This window comes from Pongo abelii, chromosome 8 (genome assembly GCF_028885655.2).
Source record: "Pongo abelii isolate AG06213 chromosome 8, NHGRI_mPonAbe1-v2.0_pri, whole genome shotgun sequence".
In the NCBI taxonomy this organism is placed as follows: Eukaryota; Metazoa; Chordata; class Mammalia; order Primates; family Hominidae; genus Pongo; species Pongo abelii.
This window is the reverse complement of record NC_071993.2, coordinates 140014845-140036552: the sequence shown is the minus strand read 5'-3', so window position 1 is coordinate 140036552 and position 21708 is coordinate 140014845. Positions and strand designations below refer to the sequence as shown.

General features: G+C 51.5%; 1 protein-coding gene across 1 annotated transcript in view; it reads left to right on the top strand.

Annotated features, from left to right (window-relative positions):
• The window catches only part of CFAP46 (cilia and flagella associated protein 46), a 129201-nt gene that overhangs the window by 97537 nt on the left and 9956 nt on the right, over positions 1 to 21708 (top strand). Inside the window, 6 exon segments of the mRNA XM_024253782.3 lie at positions 6776 to 6873; positions 7464 to 7540; positions 8212 to 8342; positions 8876 to 8997; positions 9528 to 9610; positions 10126 to 10293. Of these exon segments, the coding sequence (XP_024109550.2) occupies positions 6776 to 6873; positions 7464 to 7540; positions 8212 to 8342; positions 8876 to 8997; positions 9528 to 9610; positions 10126 to 10293 (679 nt within the window).

Below are 21708 nucleotides of genomic sequence, written 5' to 3'. Positions count from 1 at the left end.
CACCCCCATCAGTCACCACGATGGGGGTCACCACTCCTCAGGCCCTCCTGTTTCAGGAATTCTCATGGAAAAGCTGCACCGACTCTCAGCCAGGCACAGACTCAGTGCAGTCGGGCTGGGGGACGTCGTAGGCCATAGCAGGCCCACTGCAGCAGCCTCGGGAAAGGCCGGTGAATGGCAGAGCCTCATATTTTTAAAGTTATCAGCTATGGAAGCAATGAGAACTAGCTAAGCTAAAATGTTTGCACTGAGAGCATTGAGTCAACCCTCACCGTCCACCCCGGGGCCACTGGGCAATTCGGAAATCAGCTGGGACTGGTGTCAACAGAAGCTCTGCGAGGAGGAGGAGCGAGCCTGGAGCCAGGAGGGGAGAGGTCACTGCGCTGCAGCTGGGAGCAGCCCCGCAGCACCCTGGGAACACCCACCAAGGCCAGAGCCTTACAGCACCCTGGGAACACCCACTGAGACCAGAGCCCCACAGCACCCTGGGAACACCCACCAGGTCCTGGGCCTTAGGGACGTTCCCCTGGAAGCTTCTGGAAGGCAGTGAAATCTGCTGTGGTCTTGTGGTGCCTGGAGAGGACGCAGCCTCCAGGACATAGTGTCCCCTGCAGCGTCCCATATGTGCTCTCCTAAATGAAGGGCTCAGTGTGGGGGTTTCTGGGAAAAGTGAATGCAGCCCAAGGTTGAATCTGTGACTGAGAAACAGACTGAAGAAAAGACCCCGTCTGAGGGGGAAATTGGAAAAGACAGAGCAAGGGTGCTATGATTTGAACATTTGTCCGCCTTGAAACTCGTGTTGAAACAATGCCCAATGTGGCAGTATTGAGAGGTAACTGGGTCATGAGGGCTCATGAATGGATCAGCCCATTTGTTGACTAATAAGTTAATGGATTCTGGTTACATGGAGTGGGCTGATGGCTGTATGAGAAGAGGAGAAGACCTGGGCTAACACAGCCCCCTCACCGTGTGTCATCCTGGGCCACCTCAGGACTCTGCAGAGGCCCCACCTGCAAGAAGGCCCTCATCAGATGCGGCCCTTTGACCTTCGACTTCTCAGCCTCCAGAACTGTAAGAAATAATTTCCTTTTCTTTATAAATTATTCAGTTTCAGATATTCTGCTATAAACAACTGGAAATGGACTAAGAAAATTGGTACCAGGAGTGGGGTGGTTGACAATAATGAATACTTGAAAATATGGGAGCAGCTTTGGAACTGAGTAATGAGCAGAGGCTGAAAGCATTTGGAGGAGAAGGTTTTTGAAAACCCATTATGTCTGTAAATGGATCATTGAGGGTGATTCTGGTGAGGGCTTGCCTGGAAGACAAGATGACAAGGGAAAGTTTGGAACTCTTTAGAGATCCGTTAAGTGGTCGTGACCAGAATGCTGATTTGGACAGGAAAGGCCATTCTGATGAGATTCCAGATTGAACTGTGGAGCAAGGTATTAAAACCTAGAATAAAGGCCAGCCTCGTCATAAATTAGCAAAGACCTTGGCTGAACTGTCCACGTGGAACAGCTTTGTCAAAGGCTGAACTTGAGAGTGGTAAACAAGAGTATCTGGTAGACTAAATATCCAAGCAGCAAAGAATTAGGCTGCTGCGTGGCTACTTCTAACCACTACACTGAGCTGCAAAAGGGAAAAAATAACTCGGAGATGGAATTTATCATTGAAAGAAGAGTGAGCGGAAGGATCTGGAAGCTCTTAGCCTGGCCACGTAAAGAGTGAAAGGTGTGCCCAGGAGAAGAGCCAAGGCTCTAGACCGTTCACCAAAAGTCAGCACAGAGAGAAGGGGCCAGGTGCTGTTCTTCAAGGCAATGGAAGAAAGACCCAGAAGGCATTTCAGAGATCCTCAAGGCTGCCCTCCCATTGCAAGCCTGGAGGCCACGGAGGGCAGAATTGCACTGGTGGATGGGTCAGAGGTGCCCTCCACAGGCTCCCTGCCCAGGGCCTGCTGGGGACCATGCTCCCTAAATTCCAGTGCAGCTCTCCATGGTGGCCCCAGGGGTGGCTCAGGCAGCTCTGGTGCAGATAGACCCACAGCTCAAGATGTGGCCTCAGCATTGGCCACGGCCACGTGGCACTGATTCTGCAGGCTTGTAGAGAGCAAGATGTAGAGAGGCTTGGCAGCCTCCATCCAGATTTCAAAGGATGCCATTGAAAGCCTGGGGGCCTGGGCAGAGACTCGTACCAGGGATGGAGCCACTACAGACAGCCCCAGCAGAGCAAAGCCTAGTGCAGCCACCGGAACAGGACTCCCACCAGGACCCCAGAGCTGTGGAGTCACTGGCAGCTCGGGAAGCTTCAGGCACCGGACTCCCACCTGTAACGGCAGCCATGTGGGCTGCACCCAGCAAAGCCATGGGGAGGCCCAACCCCCACCCGTGTGTCCAGAGGCAGCAGGTGCTCTTGAGAGAGACCATTCCCTGAAGTTAGGATCACGTCAGCCCTGTGGGGTTGGGGCTTGCTTGGAGCCTCCACTCCTCATTTTGCCTATTCCCGTTTTCAAGTGGGAATGTCTCAGCCGGTCCCACCACTGTATGTCAGAAGTAGAGAACTTGTTTTGATTTCACAGGCTCGTAGATAAGACTCTGAACTTCGGACTTTTGAGTTGCTGCTGGAACAAGTTAAGACTCTGGGGCTACGGGGTTTGTAGGAATGTATCTGTACATGAGAAGGACATGAGTTTTGGGGGTAGAATGCTATGGCTTGAATGTTCCCTCCAAAACTCATGAATGGGTTGATTTAATTAATGGTTTTAGATTCAGGGGTTATTCTGGGAGCGGGACTGGTGGCTTTATAGGAAGAGGAGGAGAGACTTGAGCTGGCACACTCAGCCCCCTCGCCACGGAATGCCCTGCGCCACCCCGGACTCTATGGCGTCCCCACCTGCGAGAAGGCCCTCACCAGACGTGACTAAAACCGACCAGCGCTGGGCCACACGCAGCCACAGCAGAGATCCCCAGTACCAAGGTCACTCAGAGTGTGTTTTCCAACCACGGTGACGTAAAGCGGGAAATCAGTAACAAAAATGGACCCGTGAGAAACACAGGTGCCTTGATATTAAACAGTTACTTACGATGATCAAATTAGTCAAAGAAGAAGCCACAGCGGAATTCAGAAAACACTTTAAACTGACTTAGATTTAAACTGACTTAGAGAATGAAAATACTACAAATAAAAATGTACGTGACTTAGCTCAAACGGGTTACAGGAAAAATACAGCCTTGAATACAAGAAGAAAGCCAGAAAACACCTTGATTTCAGCTTTGATTTCAAGAAGCTGGACAACAACAATAAATTAAAAATGAAAGAGGACAAATCAATACAACATCAGAAACAGCGAAGCCAAAACCAGCAGAGGAAATCCAAGGCACAAGTTGGTTCCAAAGAGAAGACAATGAAATGGAGAAACACCTGCTCAAGAAAGAAAGGGAAAAGGCGAGTTTCCAGTATCAGTAAGAAAAAGACCCATCCCTGAGATGATGCAGGCATTGAAAGTTCACACAGAATGTTCTTGACAGCCTTACCCCAATACAGGCGACACTGGACTCAAACGGACCAACTCCTCAACAAAACACAGCTCACCAAAGCCAACAGAAGCGTAGAAAATCCAAATGATTCCATGTCTGTTAAAGAAATTGAATCTTTTATTTAAAATGTTGCTACAAAGAAAACCCAGACCCCACTGGCTTCACCAGTAAATTCTTCCAAAAACTGAAAGAATAAATAACCGCTTTGAAAACTCATAGAAAGTAGAAATAAAGCAAAAAACTTCCTCTTTTACTAAGAGGCCAGATGAACATTGACACTAGAAACTTAGCAGGGACATTACAAGAAAGGAAAAACTCTCTCATCACTATTACACAAAAATCCTAACAAAATACAGCAAATAGAGTCCAGCAGTTATAAAGGGCACCACGTCAGGGTGAAGTGGTTGTGTTCCATGTGGTTCAATATTAAAAAATCATTCAACATCACTGACCATGTCAACAGAAAAGGAGACAAATCACAAAATCACCTTGACGGGTGCAAAAAAGGTGTCTTTCAAAATCCAACATCAACTCATGACTTTTAAAATTAAGATAGAAGCAAATGTCCTTAATCCAATAAAGAATATCTATACAGCCCTAGCATGCATCATATTTAAGGGTACAATATTGAAAAGTTTTCCCCAAGAGTGGAAAGGTACACCCTATCAGCACTTGTATTAAATACAGAACAACACGACTAGAAAAAGAAATAACATGTAGAAAGACTGAAAGAAAAGAAAATACAGAACCAAGAGACCGAAGAACTCGGGTGCTGTTCCGTGTGTGTGGGCCGAGAGGCTCCGTGCTGTGAAGCCAGCAGTTCTCTCTGTGGCTGAGGGTTCACGGACTGTCTTCCTCCTTCCGGCGAGGTCTTAGCCTGGTTCCCCTGAGCTATTAGCAATGTTGTTTTCCGCAGAGATGGCCTGGCAGGTGGCCCAGGGCTGTGTCCCTTGTGGGGACCTGGGGCTGCACCACTCCCCTGTGGCCACGGGAGACACAGGGTAGGAGCCGTACAAGGGAAAAAATGACAAATCAGACTGCGTTGAAATTCAGAAGTTCTGTTCACCAAAAACGCCCTGCCGAGAGTCGAGGGGCAGCCACAGAGAATGAGAAGAGAAGATATTGACACTAGGCTGCCGACACATGTGTGTCCTGCATGGATGAAGGGTGTGGGTCCCTTTCCAGTAAGAAAAGGAGACACTGATCGAAGATGGCACGAGGTTGGAATCTCACAAAATCAGAGATTCGTGTGGCCAATAATTGTAATGGTGCTCAAGTTCATTAGTCAGGGAAATGCAAAATTGAAGCCCGACGCAGATAACCAGACACCAACCAGAATGGCTCCCATGGAAAAGGAGGACACGGCCAGTGGGGATGAGACGGGGATGGGGGCAGCTGAGGCTCCCTGGGCCTCATGCCCGCCCCCGGGCGCAGCAGTCCCTGGGCAGGGTTCTGGCGGAATTGCTGTAGCTGACACAGCGAGGCTGCACCTGACTCCACGCCCGGTAGAAATCCTTCGCTGGGGTCCCCAGAGAGCAGCATTGCTCATGACCCCCAACGACGGGAAGCCACCCAGATGCCCTTGGCCACAGAAGGGATGAAGACGCTGTGGCGTTCCCAGCTGTGGTGTCTGCAAGCGAGGAAGGCCAGCCCCAGGCTTCACCTGGGTGAAGCCCACAGCGCAAGCCAGAGGCCCGGCAGAAAAGCCCACCTGAGCTGCTAGAATCTGTTGTGGTCCCCTTGTGGGGATGAGGGCCAGTGGCCGGCAATGTCCCATCTCTTGGCCTGGCCACACAGGTGTGCCCACTGCAAAAATCCATCAAGCTTTTCACGCATGGGCTTTTACACAGCTTTCTGTATATTCTACTTTGATAGTAAGTTTTATAAAAACTGCTTTGTTTGTGCAAACTTGAAGCTATGACTCAGAACCACAAGCCTCACAGCTCGACGGGGGGCTGCCCATGCGGAGAGGCCCAGGCCTCCAGGAACCCTCTGGCTGGCCCTCAGGGGCTGTGGTGGCCGCCTGCCGCTGGTGGTGAGGAGCCTGAACTGCGTGCCGGGTCTGGTATTAGATAGACTCATAGTCCACGGGAGCGGACGGGCTGGAGCCGCCGCCTGCACTGCCTGACCACAGCCGACTGGCATCCCAGGGGCCTGAGGCCAGGAAGAGAGGGCCTTCCCCAGGGGAGCATGGGGGCACAGCTCTGAGTCTACACTGTGTACACGTGTGTGTCCGTGCATGTCTGCGTCTGTGCGTCTGTGCACCGGGTGCGTGTCTGGGTCCGTGTATGCATTCATCTGTGTGTGTCCGTGCATGTCTGCGTGTGTGCATCTGTGTACGTGTGCATGTGTGTCTGTGCATGTCTGCGTGAGTACGTCTACGCATGGGTGGGTGTCGGTGTCCGTGCATGTCTGTGTGTCTGGGTCCGTGTACACATGCATCTGTGTGTGTCTGTGCATGTCTCCGTGTGTGCATCTGTGGTGTGTGTCTGTGTGTGTCCGTGCCTGTCTCCGTGTGTGCATCTGTGGTGTGTGTCCGTGCCTGTCTCCGTGTGTGCATCTGTGGTGTGTGTCCATGCCTGTCTCCGTGTGTGCATCTGTGGTGTGTGTGTGTGTGTCCGTGCCTGTCTCCGTGTGTGCATCTGTGGTGTGTGTGTGTGTGTCCGTGCCTGTCTCCGTGTGTGCATCTGTGGTGTGTGTGTGTGTGTGTCCGTGCCTGTCTCCGTGTGTGCATCTGTGGTGTGTGTGTGTGTGTCCGTGCCTGTCTCCGTGTGTGCATCTGTGGTGTGTGTCTGTGTGTGTCCGTGCCTGTCTGCGTGTGTGTCTGCATGCATCCATGTGTCTGTACATGTATGTCTCCATGTGTGGTGTGGAGGATACAGAAGGATGGAGGGAAAGGCACCACTCATGGAGGAGGTGCTGGAGAATTTTCCATTTTTTATTTTGGGTTTGGTGAACATGCACTTTGTGTCATGCAAATCAGGTTTCTAAACATTAACAACCGGAGAGAAGTGACATTTTGGGGCCGCCGGTGACTCTTGCGTGCCTCTGCTGCCCCCTGGTGGCAGCCCCGAGTCACTTCCAGCAGGGCCCCGACCCCAAGGGCCCAGCCTGGGGCAGGAAGGGTACAAAGCCCCCGCCGCGGCTCTGCCACGAGGTCTCCTGGAAATGAGGGGAACAGCACAGCGACGTCCCTGTGTCCTAAATGCGTCCACTGATAGCCGTTTTTCACCACACAGGCTTGGCAAAATCTCTGCGTCACTGAACAGCATTTTAACCTCTTGAATGAGATGCCTCCGACCTTTTGGATCCTCTTTCTGCACCTCTCAGGGGACAGGTAAAGCTGCTGCTTCTTGTCGAGGCCGCCCCCAGCCTGCTGAGAGGCCTCAGGGAGGCAGAGACCCAGCCGTGGGCTGCCCACACCTCAGCCCCACCCCAGGGAGGCCTGGGACTCGGGAAACGCCCGGCCAGTCCCGAGAAGGTCTTGGACAGACACCAGGTACCCCAAGGGCGGGGGTGGTTCAGAGATCCCCCTTCGTGTGACCTGTCTCCCGTACAGGGTCTTTGTGTCTGGTCTGGGTGTCCGGACCTGAAGGTCACTGTTATGGTGGAGCCGAGAGCAGGACAGCTGTCCTCTCCGGCTCCCACTGGCCTGGAGCCAGCCGGCGGTGCCTCTGGCAGTGACCACAGAACTCACTGGCCGTGGCCAAGTGCCCGGTGCATGACCCAGCGTGTTCTCAATCCACATCCTGACCGGCCATGCACACCCAGCGGTGCCCCTGGAGGCGCACACGGGGAGGGCCCTGCTACGGGTGCATGGTCTGCAGAGTTGGCCTCACTGGGCTCCTCTGAGGTCGCTGGAGCTGGGCTGTGAGGTGTGTTCCCTTCATGGCTTGCCTGCGACCCCGGCCCGCGTCCTGCCAGCAGGTCCCGTCTGTACGGCGCTGCCTACGAGAAACCCAAGTTCATTACTGCAGCCAAAGGAAAGGTGCAGGCAGTGGGAGGTAAGCAGGGCTGTGGGGGGGGGGAGGGGGGAGGGGAGCAGGGCGGGGGGAGCAGGGGCGAGAGTGGGGAGGTGAGCAGGGCTGTGTGGGGAGGGGGAGGGGAGAGGGGGAGGGGAGGGGGCAGGGGGAGGGGGCAGGGCGGGGGGAGCAGGGCGAGAGGGGGAGGGGAGCAGGAGCAGGAGTGCGGGAGGGGAGCAGGGCTGGGAAGGGGGAGGGGAGCATGGGCAGGAGTGGGGGAGGGGAGCGGAGGGGACAGGAGCATTGGGAAGGGGGAGCAGGGGCGGGAGGGGAGCGGGGGTGGGAGCAGAGCTGATGCCCACTGTGCCTCAGGCTCCCTGCACACGGGCCCTTTCCTTCCAGAAGCTGAAGGCCCACCAGGGAGCCCCTGGGGTCCCAGGGGTGTGGCCTCTCCCAGCCCTCCACCCACAGGGATGGAGAGGTCTGTAGAGCCTGTGACATTCTGGAAACAGGTGTAGACGGGGCGTGTGCTTCCCTGGGGCCCAGGGCCCCAGGCTGCGCGATGATGTGGCAGCCCCACAAGGAGGAAGGGACTTCCATCCATGCAGCCTTTCCTGCGGGACAGCAGCCCTTTTCCCAGTGCTCACCACGCACGGTCCAGCTGCCATCCTCAGCCCTGGGCAGCGACAGAGGGTGTGTCCATGTCCCCGCAGGCTCCTGCAAGGTGATGCGTCTGGCCATGAGTCCCACCACCTTCTCCCACCTGCTGGCCTGTGCCCAGCAGTTCCGGAAGCAGACCCAGGCCCAGGTGTACAGCGAGGACATGGCCCTGAACACAGACTCGGTGAGGCCCTCCAGGCTCCAAGCCACCCTGCCGGGACCCTCTGCTCCCCACCCCTGAGAGCCAGGACCCCGGTGAGGTGGGGGGAGGGGAGGGGCGGGGCGCTGGGCCAGGCTGCTGAAGGGCTTGGGCCATCCCGACACCCGGGCACTGCCCAACTCCCAGGCCAAGCTCCACATGGGGGAAGAACTCGCTCCTTGGGCTCCTTGGCCATGTCTGATCCCTGAAGCACAAAGAGGAGGGGCCTGGCCCACTCTGCTCCGCAGAGCTCAGGGTCACCTGGGCCCGGCTGTCCCCACAGGCAGGACCCTCCATGGTGCGGGCAGAGGAGATGGGTGGGGGCTGGGGTCTCAGGGTGACCCTCCAGAGGATGGGCCAAGTGCTGTGGGGCCCTCGTTGCCGAGCCAGGTGCCCTTGTTCACCACGCTGTTTGCAGAAGGGGCAGGAGCTCGGCCTTTCCTCAGGGGCCTGGCCCTCGCGGGGTCTGGGCCATGCGCCCTGTTTGCTACGAGGGCCTCTTTTTTGGATTGAGGTAGGAGCCAGAAGGCCTCCAGGTGGAAGAGAAGGAGCGCCCTGTGCAGAGGCTCAGCAGCGTTCTGGGGCCCCTGGAGGAGCTTCTGAAGCCGCTCTTCCCCCTGCTCAGCCTCTCCGAGGCCAGGTACTGGGGATGACATTGAGGCTGGCACCCCACCACGCTCACGCATGGACACGTGTGTCCAGTGCCGTGGCCAACCACGTGTGATTGCTGTGCCTTCTCGGCCGCCTTTGTTCAGGACTCGGCGCCGCCCGCCTGCTCCCAGGAAGCAGTTCTTCCTGGTTTTGCCTCCATTCCTGCCTGGAGGAGTACTGCCCACTGCCCACTGCCCACAGTCCCTCCAGCTCCTGGCCCAAGTGTAGGGTGGGAGGGCAATCACCTCCGAGGGGCCGCCCAGGCTCCTTTGATTTGGGGTGGGAAGGAAGGCAGAGGGGACGGACACCTGGCACCGTTTAGCTTGTCTGGTGGATCAGAGATGATCCCAAAATCCTGTGGCTCATCCCGGCCCCACTCAGTGGGCCCATCCCCAGAAGTGAGCGTGGGGATTCGTGGTGCTGCTGCCTTAGAGTGAAACAGGCTGAGCAGGTGTCGCCTATATTCCAAGCGTTTGTTATCTCTGCTTCTTAAACCCGAATATATAATCTGACTTTCAGAGTGCAGACACCTGCGGTTGTTGCCGATTCAGGGAAGTCGAAGGGCAAAGACAAGGAGAGGAAAACGTCCACAGGACAACACGGTGAGTGGGGCGGGTGCAGCCACTCAGCCCGGGGAGCTCGTCCCGCCAGAAGAGGTGGGGTTGGGATCCACCCACCCATCCGGGAACACCAAGGGGTGTCAGGAACCCAGGAGTCCCACAAGCCCTGCAGCCCCTCCCCCTGAGGCCTCCCTGCGCATGGGGTCCCCGGAAGGTTCTCTGCACAGCCCCGGACCAGCCCTCCGGGTAGGAGGCTCTGTGCCAAGCCTCCTGAGAGCACCACGGAACCCAGCACAGCCACCTTTGCATGGGTGGATTGTCAGCCCCGCCACACCACACGTGCTTGCTAACAAAAAGAATCGTGTGGAGGGACAGGCGTGATGGGAGGCTGTTCCTTGCCCCGTTCTGGGGCATCTGGAGGAGGAGTTGGCATGGAGTCAAGGCGGGCTGCCAGCCTTTCCCAGCGCCCAGCAGCCAAGTCAGAAGATGGAGCCCTGCAGCCCCGTGGGAGGGGTCCCGTCTTCAGGAGCTGATCTCCCTGCTCTGCTGTTTCCCAGACACAGTCCAGCCCGAGGTTGCGGATAAGATAGTCCTGGTCGCAGACAGACATCTCCTGGAGCTGCCACTGGAAGGTCTTTCTGTGTTCGATGAAGGGACAATTTCCTCTGTGTCACGAGAGTTTTCTCTTCAAATGCTGTGGAATCGCCTCCATAAAGAAGAGACAGGTAGGAGCTGCCCTCAGTCACCTTAATGTGCAATTTTAAAATGGAAATATTTAAATTATTTTTCAGATGAAACAATGTTAGCTCCTATCAAAAGATAATCATCAAATGTTGCAACATTTTTCTAGGCATTTATTCATTCAAAGATATTTATAGGGTATAAATACTCACCAGCCTGGGCAACGTGGTGAGCGTGCATCCCTACGAGAAATTTTAAAATTAGCTGGGCATGGTGGCGTGCACCTGTGGCCCCGGCTGCTCAGGAGGCTGGGAGGTGGGAGGGTGGTTTGAGCCTGGGAGACTGAGGCTTTGGGGAGCTGAGATGGCGCCACTGCACTCCAGCCTGGGTAACAGAGTGAGACCCTGTCAAAAATAAAATATATATGTATGTATATAAACACTCAAAACTATTTATAAAATACCTGCTATGTGCCAGTATCCTGGTGCTAAACACACAGGGAAGACGAACTTAACGCTGCTCTTGCCCCCACAAATACCTATTTCAAAGGAGGGGACCAGATGTGTAGTAAACTGCCAGCCTCTCCGTTAATCACTCAGACGGTGAAAAGCACGAGGGAGAGCGCAGAAGGCCCTGACTTCGGCTGGGATTCGGGGGTGATGACATTCTGTGACTGAGTGCTGGCCGTGCAGACGTGCCCAGGTTGTGAAACTTCCCCAAGCCCTACGCTTGCAGTGTGTGCAGTTTTCTGCACTTCGGTATCAAATAAAATTAAATAGATTGGACTTTTGCTTCCATCTCAGATGAAGTAACAGGGACCAGATTTATTCTTCCAGCTGAGACAAATAAAAACCAGAGAAAAGCATATGAAATGAGGGTTTTCAAACATTGACGAGCAGTCCTCGCAGGACGGGGGTCCTCGAAGGGGGGTTGGCTGGCGAGCGCCACAGCCCACCCAGCTCTTACTCTCTGGGGAATTTCCAGGCCACAGCATTGTGGGGGGGGGGCGGCAGGAAGAGCCCAGGGGTCTCCCCAAGTTGAAGACAGGCAGTTTGGAGTCTGGGAAACTGACAGCTACAACGTGCAGGGCGGGAGACAGCTGCAAGGAACGGCCACTCCGAGATCTGCAGAGCCCTCGGCAGGAAGACGGCCACTGCCTGTGTGCGAGACCAGGGAAAGAGACAGCTCTGAAAATAGTGAAAACACGGATAAACACTTAAAACTCCTTTATTTTCAAAATCTCTTTAAAATATTTTTGAGCAAAAAGCTTAGAGCAAAAGAAAATAATAATGGTATGGGGTTTTATAACATAAATGTGAGATGAACAACGACAGCACAAAAGATGAGAGGGAGGGAATGGAAGCAAAGTACTTAAAGTCTCCATCGTCGGAAGAAAGTGTATAATATTACTTGAAGATGGACTGTGATAAAGTTATAAACTATACATCCTCAAGTAATCAATAAAAACAAAACAAAAAAAACCCCACAGAGTTTATCGCAAATACATAATGAAGAAGATGAAATGGAGTCATAAACACAGAAAAAAGGGAACAGAGAACAGATAGGAAAAATAAAAAACAAATAGCAAGATAGTATATTTCAACCCAACCATATCCATCATCACATTAAGTGTCTAAACACCCCCAACTAAAAGAAAAAGATCATCTGATTAAATGAAAATTCAGCATTCAAAATATGCTCCCTGCAAGAACCCACTTTAAATACAAAGAAAATGGTAAGTTAAAAAGAAAGGATGGAAAAACCTTATCTCTTAGTATCCAAAGAAGGTTGGCATGGTGAAATTAAATTAGAAAAAGGCGGAGTTCATCCTGGGAACGTGACCAGGGCCACAGCGGGCCATTCCGTAAAGAGGAGGAGGCTAACTCATGAAGAGGGTGTGAAACCTCAGTGTCTGTACATTGATTAACATCGCTGTAAAACACACGAGACAAAACCCCCGGAGCCACAGAACAATCAAGACGTACCCGGGGATGGCTGGGGAGGTCAACATCCCTTTCTCAACAGTGATGGAACAAATGTGCATCAAATCAGTAATGGACATTGATGTAACATTCCCCCCACGGCAGAAGAATGTACACATTTTCACACACACACACACAGAACATTTGACAAGATATACCCTAAGTTGAGCCATAAGACAAGCCTCAAAAATATGAAAGGGTCCAAATTACCCACAGTAGGTTCTCTGACCACATTGGAGTTAAATTAGAACTTAATAACAGAAACCATGCCTGGAAAAACCCAGACACTTGGAAACTAAATATGCTTCTTAAATACCCATGGATAAAAGAAGAAATTGAAAGGGAAATTTGGAAAATACTGTGATGTGAATGAAGACAACAGCACAATTTATCATTATTTGTGGATGCTGCTGAAGCGCAAGAGGGACTTTATGGAACTAAGCATGGATGTTAGGAAAGAAAAAAGGCTGCAAAGCAATGACCGCTATTTCTATCTTCAAAAATTAGAAAAAGAGCAAATTTAACACAAGCATAGTCAAGGATGATGAAAATAAGAACAGAAATCTATGACACAGGAAACAGAAACACAAACCAAAAGCAAGTTCTTTGAGAAAAATCAATAAAATTAATACACCTCTAGTCAGGTCAGGCTGATCAGGAAAAAAGAGAGACACAAAATTATCAATATCAAAAATGATAGAGGCAGCATCACTACAGAGTCAAGAGAGGATAAAAAGTAAATAATGAATAATGCTGTGCCAATAAATTTAACAACTTAGATGAAATGGACAAGTTCCTCGAAAGACCCAAACTTCCAAACTCACTCAAGAAGAAAGGGATGACCTGGATAGGCCTGTATCTATTAAAGTAATAGAATGTTTAGTTTGAAATCTCCCCACAAAGAAAAAGCCTTGGCTGGGCGCGGTGGCTCACGCCTGTAATCCCAGCACTTTGAGAGGCCGAGGCAGGTGGATCACGAGGTCAGGAGTTCAAGACCAGCCTGGCCAAGATGGTGAAACCCCATCTTTACTAAAAACACAAAATTTAGCTGGGTGTGGTGGCATGTGCCTGTAATCCCAGCTACTCAGGAGGCTAAGACAGGAGAATCGCTTGAACCCGGGAGGTAGAGGTTGCAGTGAGCTGAGATTGTGCCACTGTACTCCAGCCTGGGTGACAGAGCGAGACTCCATCTCAAAAAAAAAAAGAAAAGAAAACACCTCTACACCCAGAGGATTTCTACACACATCCTCCCACAGCAATTAAAGAGGAGACTCTACTTCCCAACTGATTTTCTGAGGCTGGCATTATCCGGATACCAAACCCAGAAAAAGACATTAGGAGATTAAAAAAAAAAAATGGGCCAGTATGCCTCATGGCTATAGATGCTGATAACATTCTTAACAAAATGTTAGGAAATGGAGCAAAACAATATGTTACAAGGATTTACATTATGTCCAAGTGGGTTTTAACCCAGGAATACAAGGATAATTTAATATTTGAAAAATCAGCCAATGTAATTCACCATATTCATAAGCTAAAAAATAAAGACTATCTGATGATTGCAATAGATGCAGAAAAGCATTTGACAAAACCCAACATCCATTCCGAATACAAACTCTCAGAAAATGAGGAGGGGAAGGCGGCTTCCTCCAGGTGGCAAAGGACATCTGCAGAACACCTGCCCCTGAGCGTCGCAGGTTGCCAGGAGGCTGAGGCCATCCCCCAAGGCCAGCAGCCAGGCAGGGCCGCTCACTGCAGCGTCAGCACCATGCTGGAGATCCCGGCCGGAGTAGAGAGGAAGGAGAAAAAAAGGAAAAGCATCTAGGTGGTCTTTCTCTGCAGGTGGTCTCATCATCTATGTAGAAAATGTAGTCTAATCTATAGAAAAAGCTACTCTGACTAGTGAGTGATTTTGGCAAGGTTGAAGGATACAAAAGTCAAGGTACAAAAACCAATTGCATTTCTATATAACTATCAGAAATTAAAACTTAAAACACTACCATTGACAATAGCTTCCAAGCCAGGAAATAATTAGGGATAATATTTGACAAAAGGTGCAAGACTTTGTACACTCATACTATAAAACATTGCCGAGAGAGATAAAGAACTAAACAAATGTAGAGAAACATCATACTCTTAGAAAGCCCAATATTACCAAGGTGTCAACTTGCCCTAAAGTGATCTACAGATTCCACACAATTCTAGTCAAAATCTCCACAGGATGTTTTTTTTGTTTTGTATTTTGTAGAAATTAACAAGCTTATTCTAAAAGTTATATAAAAATGTAAGTGACCCCTACAATAGCCAAAACAGGAGGGCACACGCCACCTGATGTCAGGACCCCGTCACACGGGCACGGTATTGACACACTGGAGCGCAGGCGTGACGGTAGCCGTGTAGACCCATGGGACAGGGCGGGGAACCAGAAGCGCGCCACAGGTGCACAGCCGGGTGGTGGCTGGCAAGGGGATGAGGACGCTGAGCGGAGGAAGGGCATCTCCACGAGTGGCTGCAGTCCCTGGATGTCCAAGTGCAGAACAAAACACAACAAAAATGAGGCCGCATGCCACGCAGGAAAATCAGCTGGAAATGGATCCGAGACCAAAGACTCTCACATTTCTAGCAGAAAACACTGAATAAAATCTTTATGACCGTCAGCAAATTTAAGAACTTCCACTCTTTGAAAGATATTGTTAAGAAAATGAAAAGTTACGCCAAGACTGGAAGAATCTGATAATAGTAACAAATTTAGACTATATAAAGAACTCTCAAAACTGAATAATAAGAAAGAAACAACCCTATAAAAGATTTGAACAGATACTTCACCAGAAAAGATTTAGATAGCAAACAAAGTACGATGGAAAGATGCCCGACATCATTAATTATCAAGGAAATGCAAAAGGAACCACAATGGAATACCCCTGCACACCTGTTAGAACGGGTGAAACTCACAAGGTCGACCAGAGTGCGTGTTGGGAGGGTGTGGAACCGGAACCCTCATACTCGGCTGGTGGGAATGGTGAATGCTGGAGCCACTTTGGAAGACAGTTTGGCAGTTTCTTAAGAAGTTAAAGTAGGCCTGTTGTATGTCACAGTTATTCCACTCCTTGGTATTTACCAAAGAGATAAAGAGACACGCGTCCCACAGAAACTCATACACATGTTTACAGCAGCGTTATCTGCAATGACCTAAACTGGGAAACCACAGATCCATCACCCACATGACAGACGCCTGGACACCCAGTGGGCGATGAGCACATCGGGGTGCGGCCACGTGGTGGGGTCCTGCCCGGCAATGAGGAGCGAGCTGTTGGTGCATGGGACAGCATAGACGGGGCTCAGAAGGATTACGCCGAGGGGTGACGGGGCTCACTCAGAAGGGTTACGCCGAGGGGTGACGGGGCTCACTCAGAGGGATTACGCCGAGGGGTGACCGTTGGTGCGTGGGACAGCATAGACAGGGCTCAGAAAGATTACGCCGAGGGATGACCGTTGGTGCGTGGGACAGCATAGACAGGGCTCAGAAAGATTACGCCGAGGGGTGACCGTTGGTGCGTGGGACAGCGTAGACGGGGCTCAGAAGGATTACACCGAGGGGTGACCGTTGGTGCATGGGACAGCGTAGACGGGGCTCAGAAAGATTACGCCGAGGGGTGACCGTTGGTGCGTGGGACAGCGTAGACGGGGCTCAGAAGGATTACGCCGAGGGGTGACCGTTGGTGCATGGGACAGCGTAGATGGGGCTCAGAAAGATTACGCCGAGGGGTGACCGTTGGTGCGTGGGACAGCGTAGACGGGGCTCAGAAGGATTATGCCGAGGGGTGACCGTTGGTGCATGGGACAGCGTAGACGGGGCTCAGAAGGATTACGCCGAGGGGTGACTGTTGGTGCGTGGGACAGCGTAGACGGGGCTCAGAAGGATTACACCGAGGGGTGACGGGGCTCACTCAGAAGGATTAGGCCGAGGGAAAGAGGATGGATCAAGGGAGTGCACAGGGATGGTTTCATTTTTACAAAAGCCTGGGAAATACAAACTAATGTATAAGTCAGACAGGTAAGTTGCTTCCTGGGGGTGGGGGCTGGGGCTGCAGGAGAAGCTGGGGGAGGGTCGTGGGCGTTTTGGGGAAGCTCCTGGGGCTGGGTGTGCCGTGACCTTGACTTGCAGGCGTGCAGCGTCCAGTCCTGTCGCGTTGCTCACTTTAAATGCAGGCAGCTCACTGTGGTCAGTTGAGCCTGAACAATGCTAGAACTGGACTCTGTACTCTGGCACTCCAACCTTCCTATGACCCCAAGGCCTCGTGGAGTCTCCTGCTTGTGAGTGGAATTTTTTTACATGAAACACAGAATGAGCAAATTTGCATCGGGGTCACGGAAGCTTGCACAAGGGCACATGTGCGAAGTGGATCCTTGAAGGAGGAGGTCCAAGGACGGAGGGGCTGACGGAGGGCCCCGCAGGCACCGTGTTCCAGGGAGGCTCCTCCAGGCCCAGGAGCTCCCACAGCAGCCGGCATGGCAGCTTATAGCTGTTCTCCGTCTGATTCTGGCCCGCTGGGTGCCCCGTCCATCACAGGCCACGGTCAGCCCCTTCTCAGAACCCTGGCTGGTCCCTCCGGCCGCCCTCCTGCCTTCCCCTGACGAGCACCGTGTGGAGGATGTGTCTGCCCTGCGTGGCAGGAGGGCGGCTCAGTGGCCCAGGACTGGGTGGGGCTCAGGCTGTGGAGAGGGTGGGAGTGCCAGGTGGAGAGGCAGGGGGCCGGAGCTGGACTCGGCTGGCACAGACACGAGGCTCATGGAGGTGTCGGAAACCGTTTTTGATAGTGAAGTGTGCCACGGCTCTAGAAAAATGCCCAAATGGAGGCAGGAGGCAGCACCAGCACCCGAGAGCCCCTCCTGCTTCCCCAGCCCAGCTCGCCGCCCACAGCACCCACCCTCCTGACTGTACTGCAAAGCCAGGGCCTTTTATCACCTCACCTCCAAGATCAGCACCCCAAAATCCTGCAGCCTGGGGTGCCTGTTATTAAACTCATGCAAATGGCATCTGAGGCCATGCGCTGCATCCAGCTCCTGCCTGGCTCCGTGGCTGGTCCCTGTGGCCGGCCGTGTTCCACCCTCCACAATTTATCTGCCCCACCCCCGGTTACTGGACACCCCGTCTGTCTGCACGTCCTGGTGTGCCCGGAAGTCCCAGCCCTTTCGGCTTTTCACCAACCAGCCGTTTATGAAGAGCCTGTTTCGTCTCTCGCCGGTTCTTCTGTGGGGTTATCTGGGTTTTGTTCTTTGAGGTTTGTTGGATTTTCCTGGTATACTTTGGATATAATTTTTATTGTTTATATGAATGACAAATGTCTTCTCTGTACCAGTTCTTTTCACTCTCTTAAATGGGTCTTTTGATGAACAAAATATTTTAATGTTATTATAGTCTATCAATCTTTTTCTTAATAGCTGGTGCTTTTAGCATGTTTTTTAAGCCACTCTGTTGAGGTGTGACTGGCATGTAAAAAGCTGTACATGCCTAACGTAGACCACTCAGTGAGTTTGTGGATGAGTGTGTCCACGAAGACGTTATCGTGATCAGGCCATGCATGTGTTCATCGCCTCCCAAAGGCTCCTCCTGCCGTTTATATTGCGTGTGTAGATGCTAAGAAATGCTAACATAAGCTCCACCCTCCCAGCGGGTTCTGAGCCCACAGAGCAGTGGACACACACAGCACACGTCACACACAGCACACATCACACACAGCACACGTCACACACAGCACACGTCAGTGCACACACAGCACACAGCGCACACACAGCACACGTCACACACAGCACACAGCGCACACACAGCACACGTCACACACAGCACACATCACACACAGCACATGTCACACACAGCACACGTCAGCGCACACACAGCACATGTCACACACACAGCACACATCACACACAGCACACATCACACACAGCACACATCACACACAGCACACGTCAGCGCACACACAGCACATGTCACACACACAGCACACATCACACACAGCACACATCACACAGCACACATCACACACAGCACACATCAGCGCACACACAGCACACGTCATTGCACACACAGCACACATCACACAGCACACATCACACACAGCACACATCAGTGCACACACAGCACACAGCGCACACACAGCACACGTCACACACAGCACACATCACACACAGCGCACACACAGCACACATCAGCGCACACAGAGCACACATCAGCGCACACACAGCACACGTCAGCGCACACAGCACACGTCAGCGCACACAGAGCACACGTCAGCGCCCACAGCACACGTCAGCGCACACACAGCACACATCACACACAGCACAGGTCACACACACAGCACACATCACACAGCACACATCACACAGCACACATCACACACAGCACACATCACACAGCACACGTCACACACAGCACACATCACACACAGCACACATCACACAGCACACATCACACACAGCACACATCAGTGCACACACAGCACACATCAGCGCACACAGAGCACACATCAGCGCACACACAGCACACGTCAGCGCACACAGCACACGTCAGCGCACACAGAGCACACGTCAGCGCCCACAGCACACGTCAGCGCACACACAGCACACATCACACACAGCACACGTCACACACAGCACACGTCAGTGCACACACAGCACACAGCGCACACACAGCACACGTCACACACAGCACACAGCGCACACACAGCACACGTCACACACAGCACACATCACACACAGCACATGTCACACACAGCACACGTCAGCGCACACACAGCACATGTCACACACACAGCACACATCACACACAGCACACATCACACACAGCACACATCACACACAGCACACGTCAGCGCACACACAGCACATGTCACACACACAGCACACATCACACACAGCACACATCACACAGCACACATCACACACAGCACACATCAGCGCACACACAGCACACGTCATTGCACACACAGCACACATCACACAGCACACATCACACACAGCACACATCAGTGCACACACAGCACACAGCGCACACACAGCACACGTCACACACAGCACACATCACACACAGCGCACACACAGCACACATCAGCGCACACAGAGCACACATCAGCGCACACACAGCACACGTCAGCGCACACAGCACACGTCAGCGCACACAGAGCACACGTCAGCGCCCACAGCACACGTCAGCGCACACACAGCACACATCACACACAGCACAGGTCACACACACAGCACACATCACACAGCACACATCACACAGCACACATCACACACAGCACACATCACACAGCACACGTCACACACAGCACACATCACACACAGCGCACACACAGCACACGTCAGTGCACACAGAGCACACATCAGCGCACACACAGCACACATCAGCACACAGCACACGTCAGCGCACACAGCACATGTCAGCGCACACACAGCACACGTCAGCGCACACAGCACACATCAGCGCACACACAGCACACGTCAGCGCACACAGCACATGTCAGCACACACAGCGCACATCAGCATACACACAGCACACAGCACATACCGCACACATCAGCACACACACAGCGCACATCAGCACTCACACAGCGCACATCAGCACTCACACAGCACACATCGCGTACACAGCACACATCAGCACACACACAGCACACATCAGTGCACACAGCACACATCACACACAGCACACATCAGCGCTCACACAGCACACATCAGCGCTGTGTGCCCTGTGCCCTGCAGGTCAGCGGAGCTTCCTCGTCCTGCACCACCAGGGCTTTGCACCCTGGGCCAGCACCTCTCACTCCCTCCCCCAGCCCCTGGCAGCCGCCACTCACTCTGCTTCTGTGAGCTGCACTCTTAGATTCCTCATGTATATGGAATCATGCAGCCTCTGGCCTTCGGTGCCTGGCTTTTTTCACTTTGCGGGATGTCCTCAGGGTTCATCCATGTTGTTGCCAACGGCAGGATGTCATCTTGCTAAGGCTGAGACCTGCTCCATCGTCACCTTTACGTGTCACCTTTTCATCAACCTGTTAGCCATTTTTATGTCTTCTTTAGAGAAATGTCCATTCAGGTCTTTGGCCCGTTCTTCGATTGGTTTGTTTGGTTTTTTACTATTGTATTATAGGAGTTCCTTATATACTTAGGCTATTGATCCCTTATCAAATATACATTCTACATTCATTTTCTCCCACTCCATAGATCGCTTTTGCATTGTGTTATTTCCTTAGCCATACAGAAGCTTTTCAGTTTGATGTGATCTCATGTGTTTATTTCTGCTTGTGTTGCTTATGATTTCAATGTCATATCCAAAAAATCATTGCCAAGACCCAATCAAGGAGCTTTTCTCCTGTGTTTTCTTCTAGTAGTTTTATGGTTTCAGGTCTTACATTTAAGCCTTTAATCCATTTTGAGTTGGTTTTTGTAGATGGTGTAAGATAAGGCTCCAAACTCATTGTTTTGTGTGTGGATATTGGGTTACCCCAACACTGTTTATTGACGAGACTGTCATTTCCCCATTGTTTGTTCTTGGCACCTTTGTCAAATATCAATTGACCCCAAATGTGTGGGTTTATTTCTGGATTCTCCATTCTCTTCTATCGGGCCCAGTGTCTGCTTTTATACCAGTACCATATTGTTGTGATTACTATAGCTTTGTTGCATAATTTAAAGTCAGGTAATGTGATGCCACCAGCTTTGTTCTTGCTCAGGATTGCTTTGATTATTCAGGGTCTTTTGTGGCTCCTCATAAATTTTAGAATTGCTTTTCTATTTCTGTCAAAAATGCCATTGGAATTTTGATAGTGCATTGAATCTGTAGGCTTTGGGTAATATGGGCATTTAAAAATATTAATTCTTCCAATCCATGAACACAGGATATCTTCCCATTTATTTATGTCTCCTTCAACTTGTTTCCTCAGTGTCTTATAGTTTCCAAGGCACAGATCTCTCACTTCATAGTTGAATTTATTCCTAAGTATTTTGTTCTTTCTGATGGTATTATAAATAGGGTGGTTTTCTTAATGTCTTAATCAGATAGTTCATTGTAATGATTAGTTCTTTGTAATGTGTAGAAATACTACTGATTTTAATGATAGTTCATTGTAATGTATAGAAATACTACTGATTTTTGTATGTTGATTTTGTGTCTTGCAACTTTACTTATTAGTTCTAACAGTTTTCTGGTAGAGTCTTTGAGGTCTTGTATATATAAGAGCTTGTTATTTGCAAACAGATAATTTCACATTTTTTTTTCTGATGTGTGTGCCTGTTCTTTCTTTCTTTTTTTAATTTCTTTTTTTTTGGAGATGGAGTCTCACCCTGTCACCCAGGCTGGAGTGCAGTGGCGCAATCTCGGCTCACTGCAACCTTGAGCCTCCCAGGTTCAAGCAATTCTCCTGCCTCAGCCTCTCGAGTAGCTGGGATTACAGGTGCACACCACCATACCCAGCT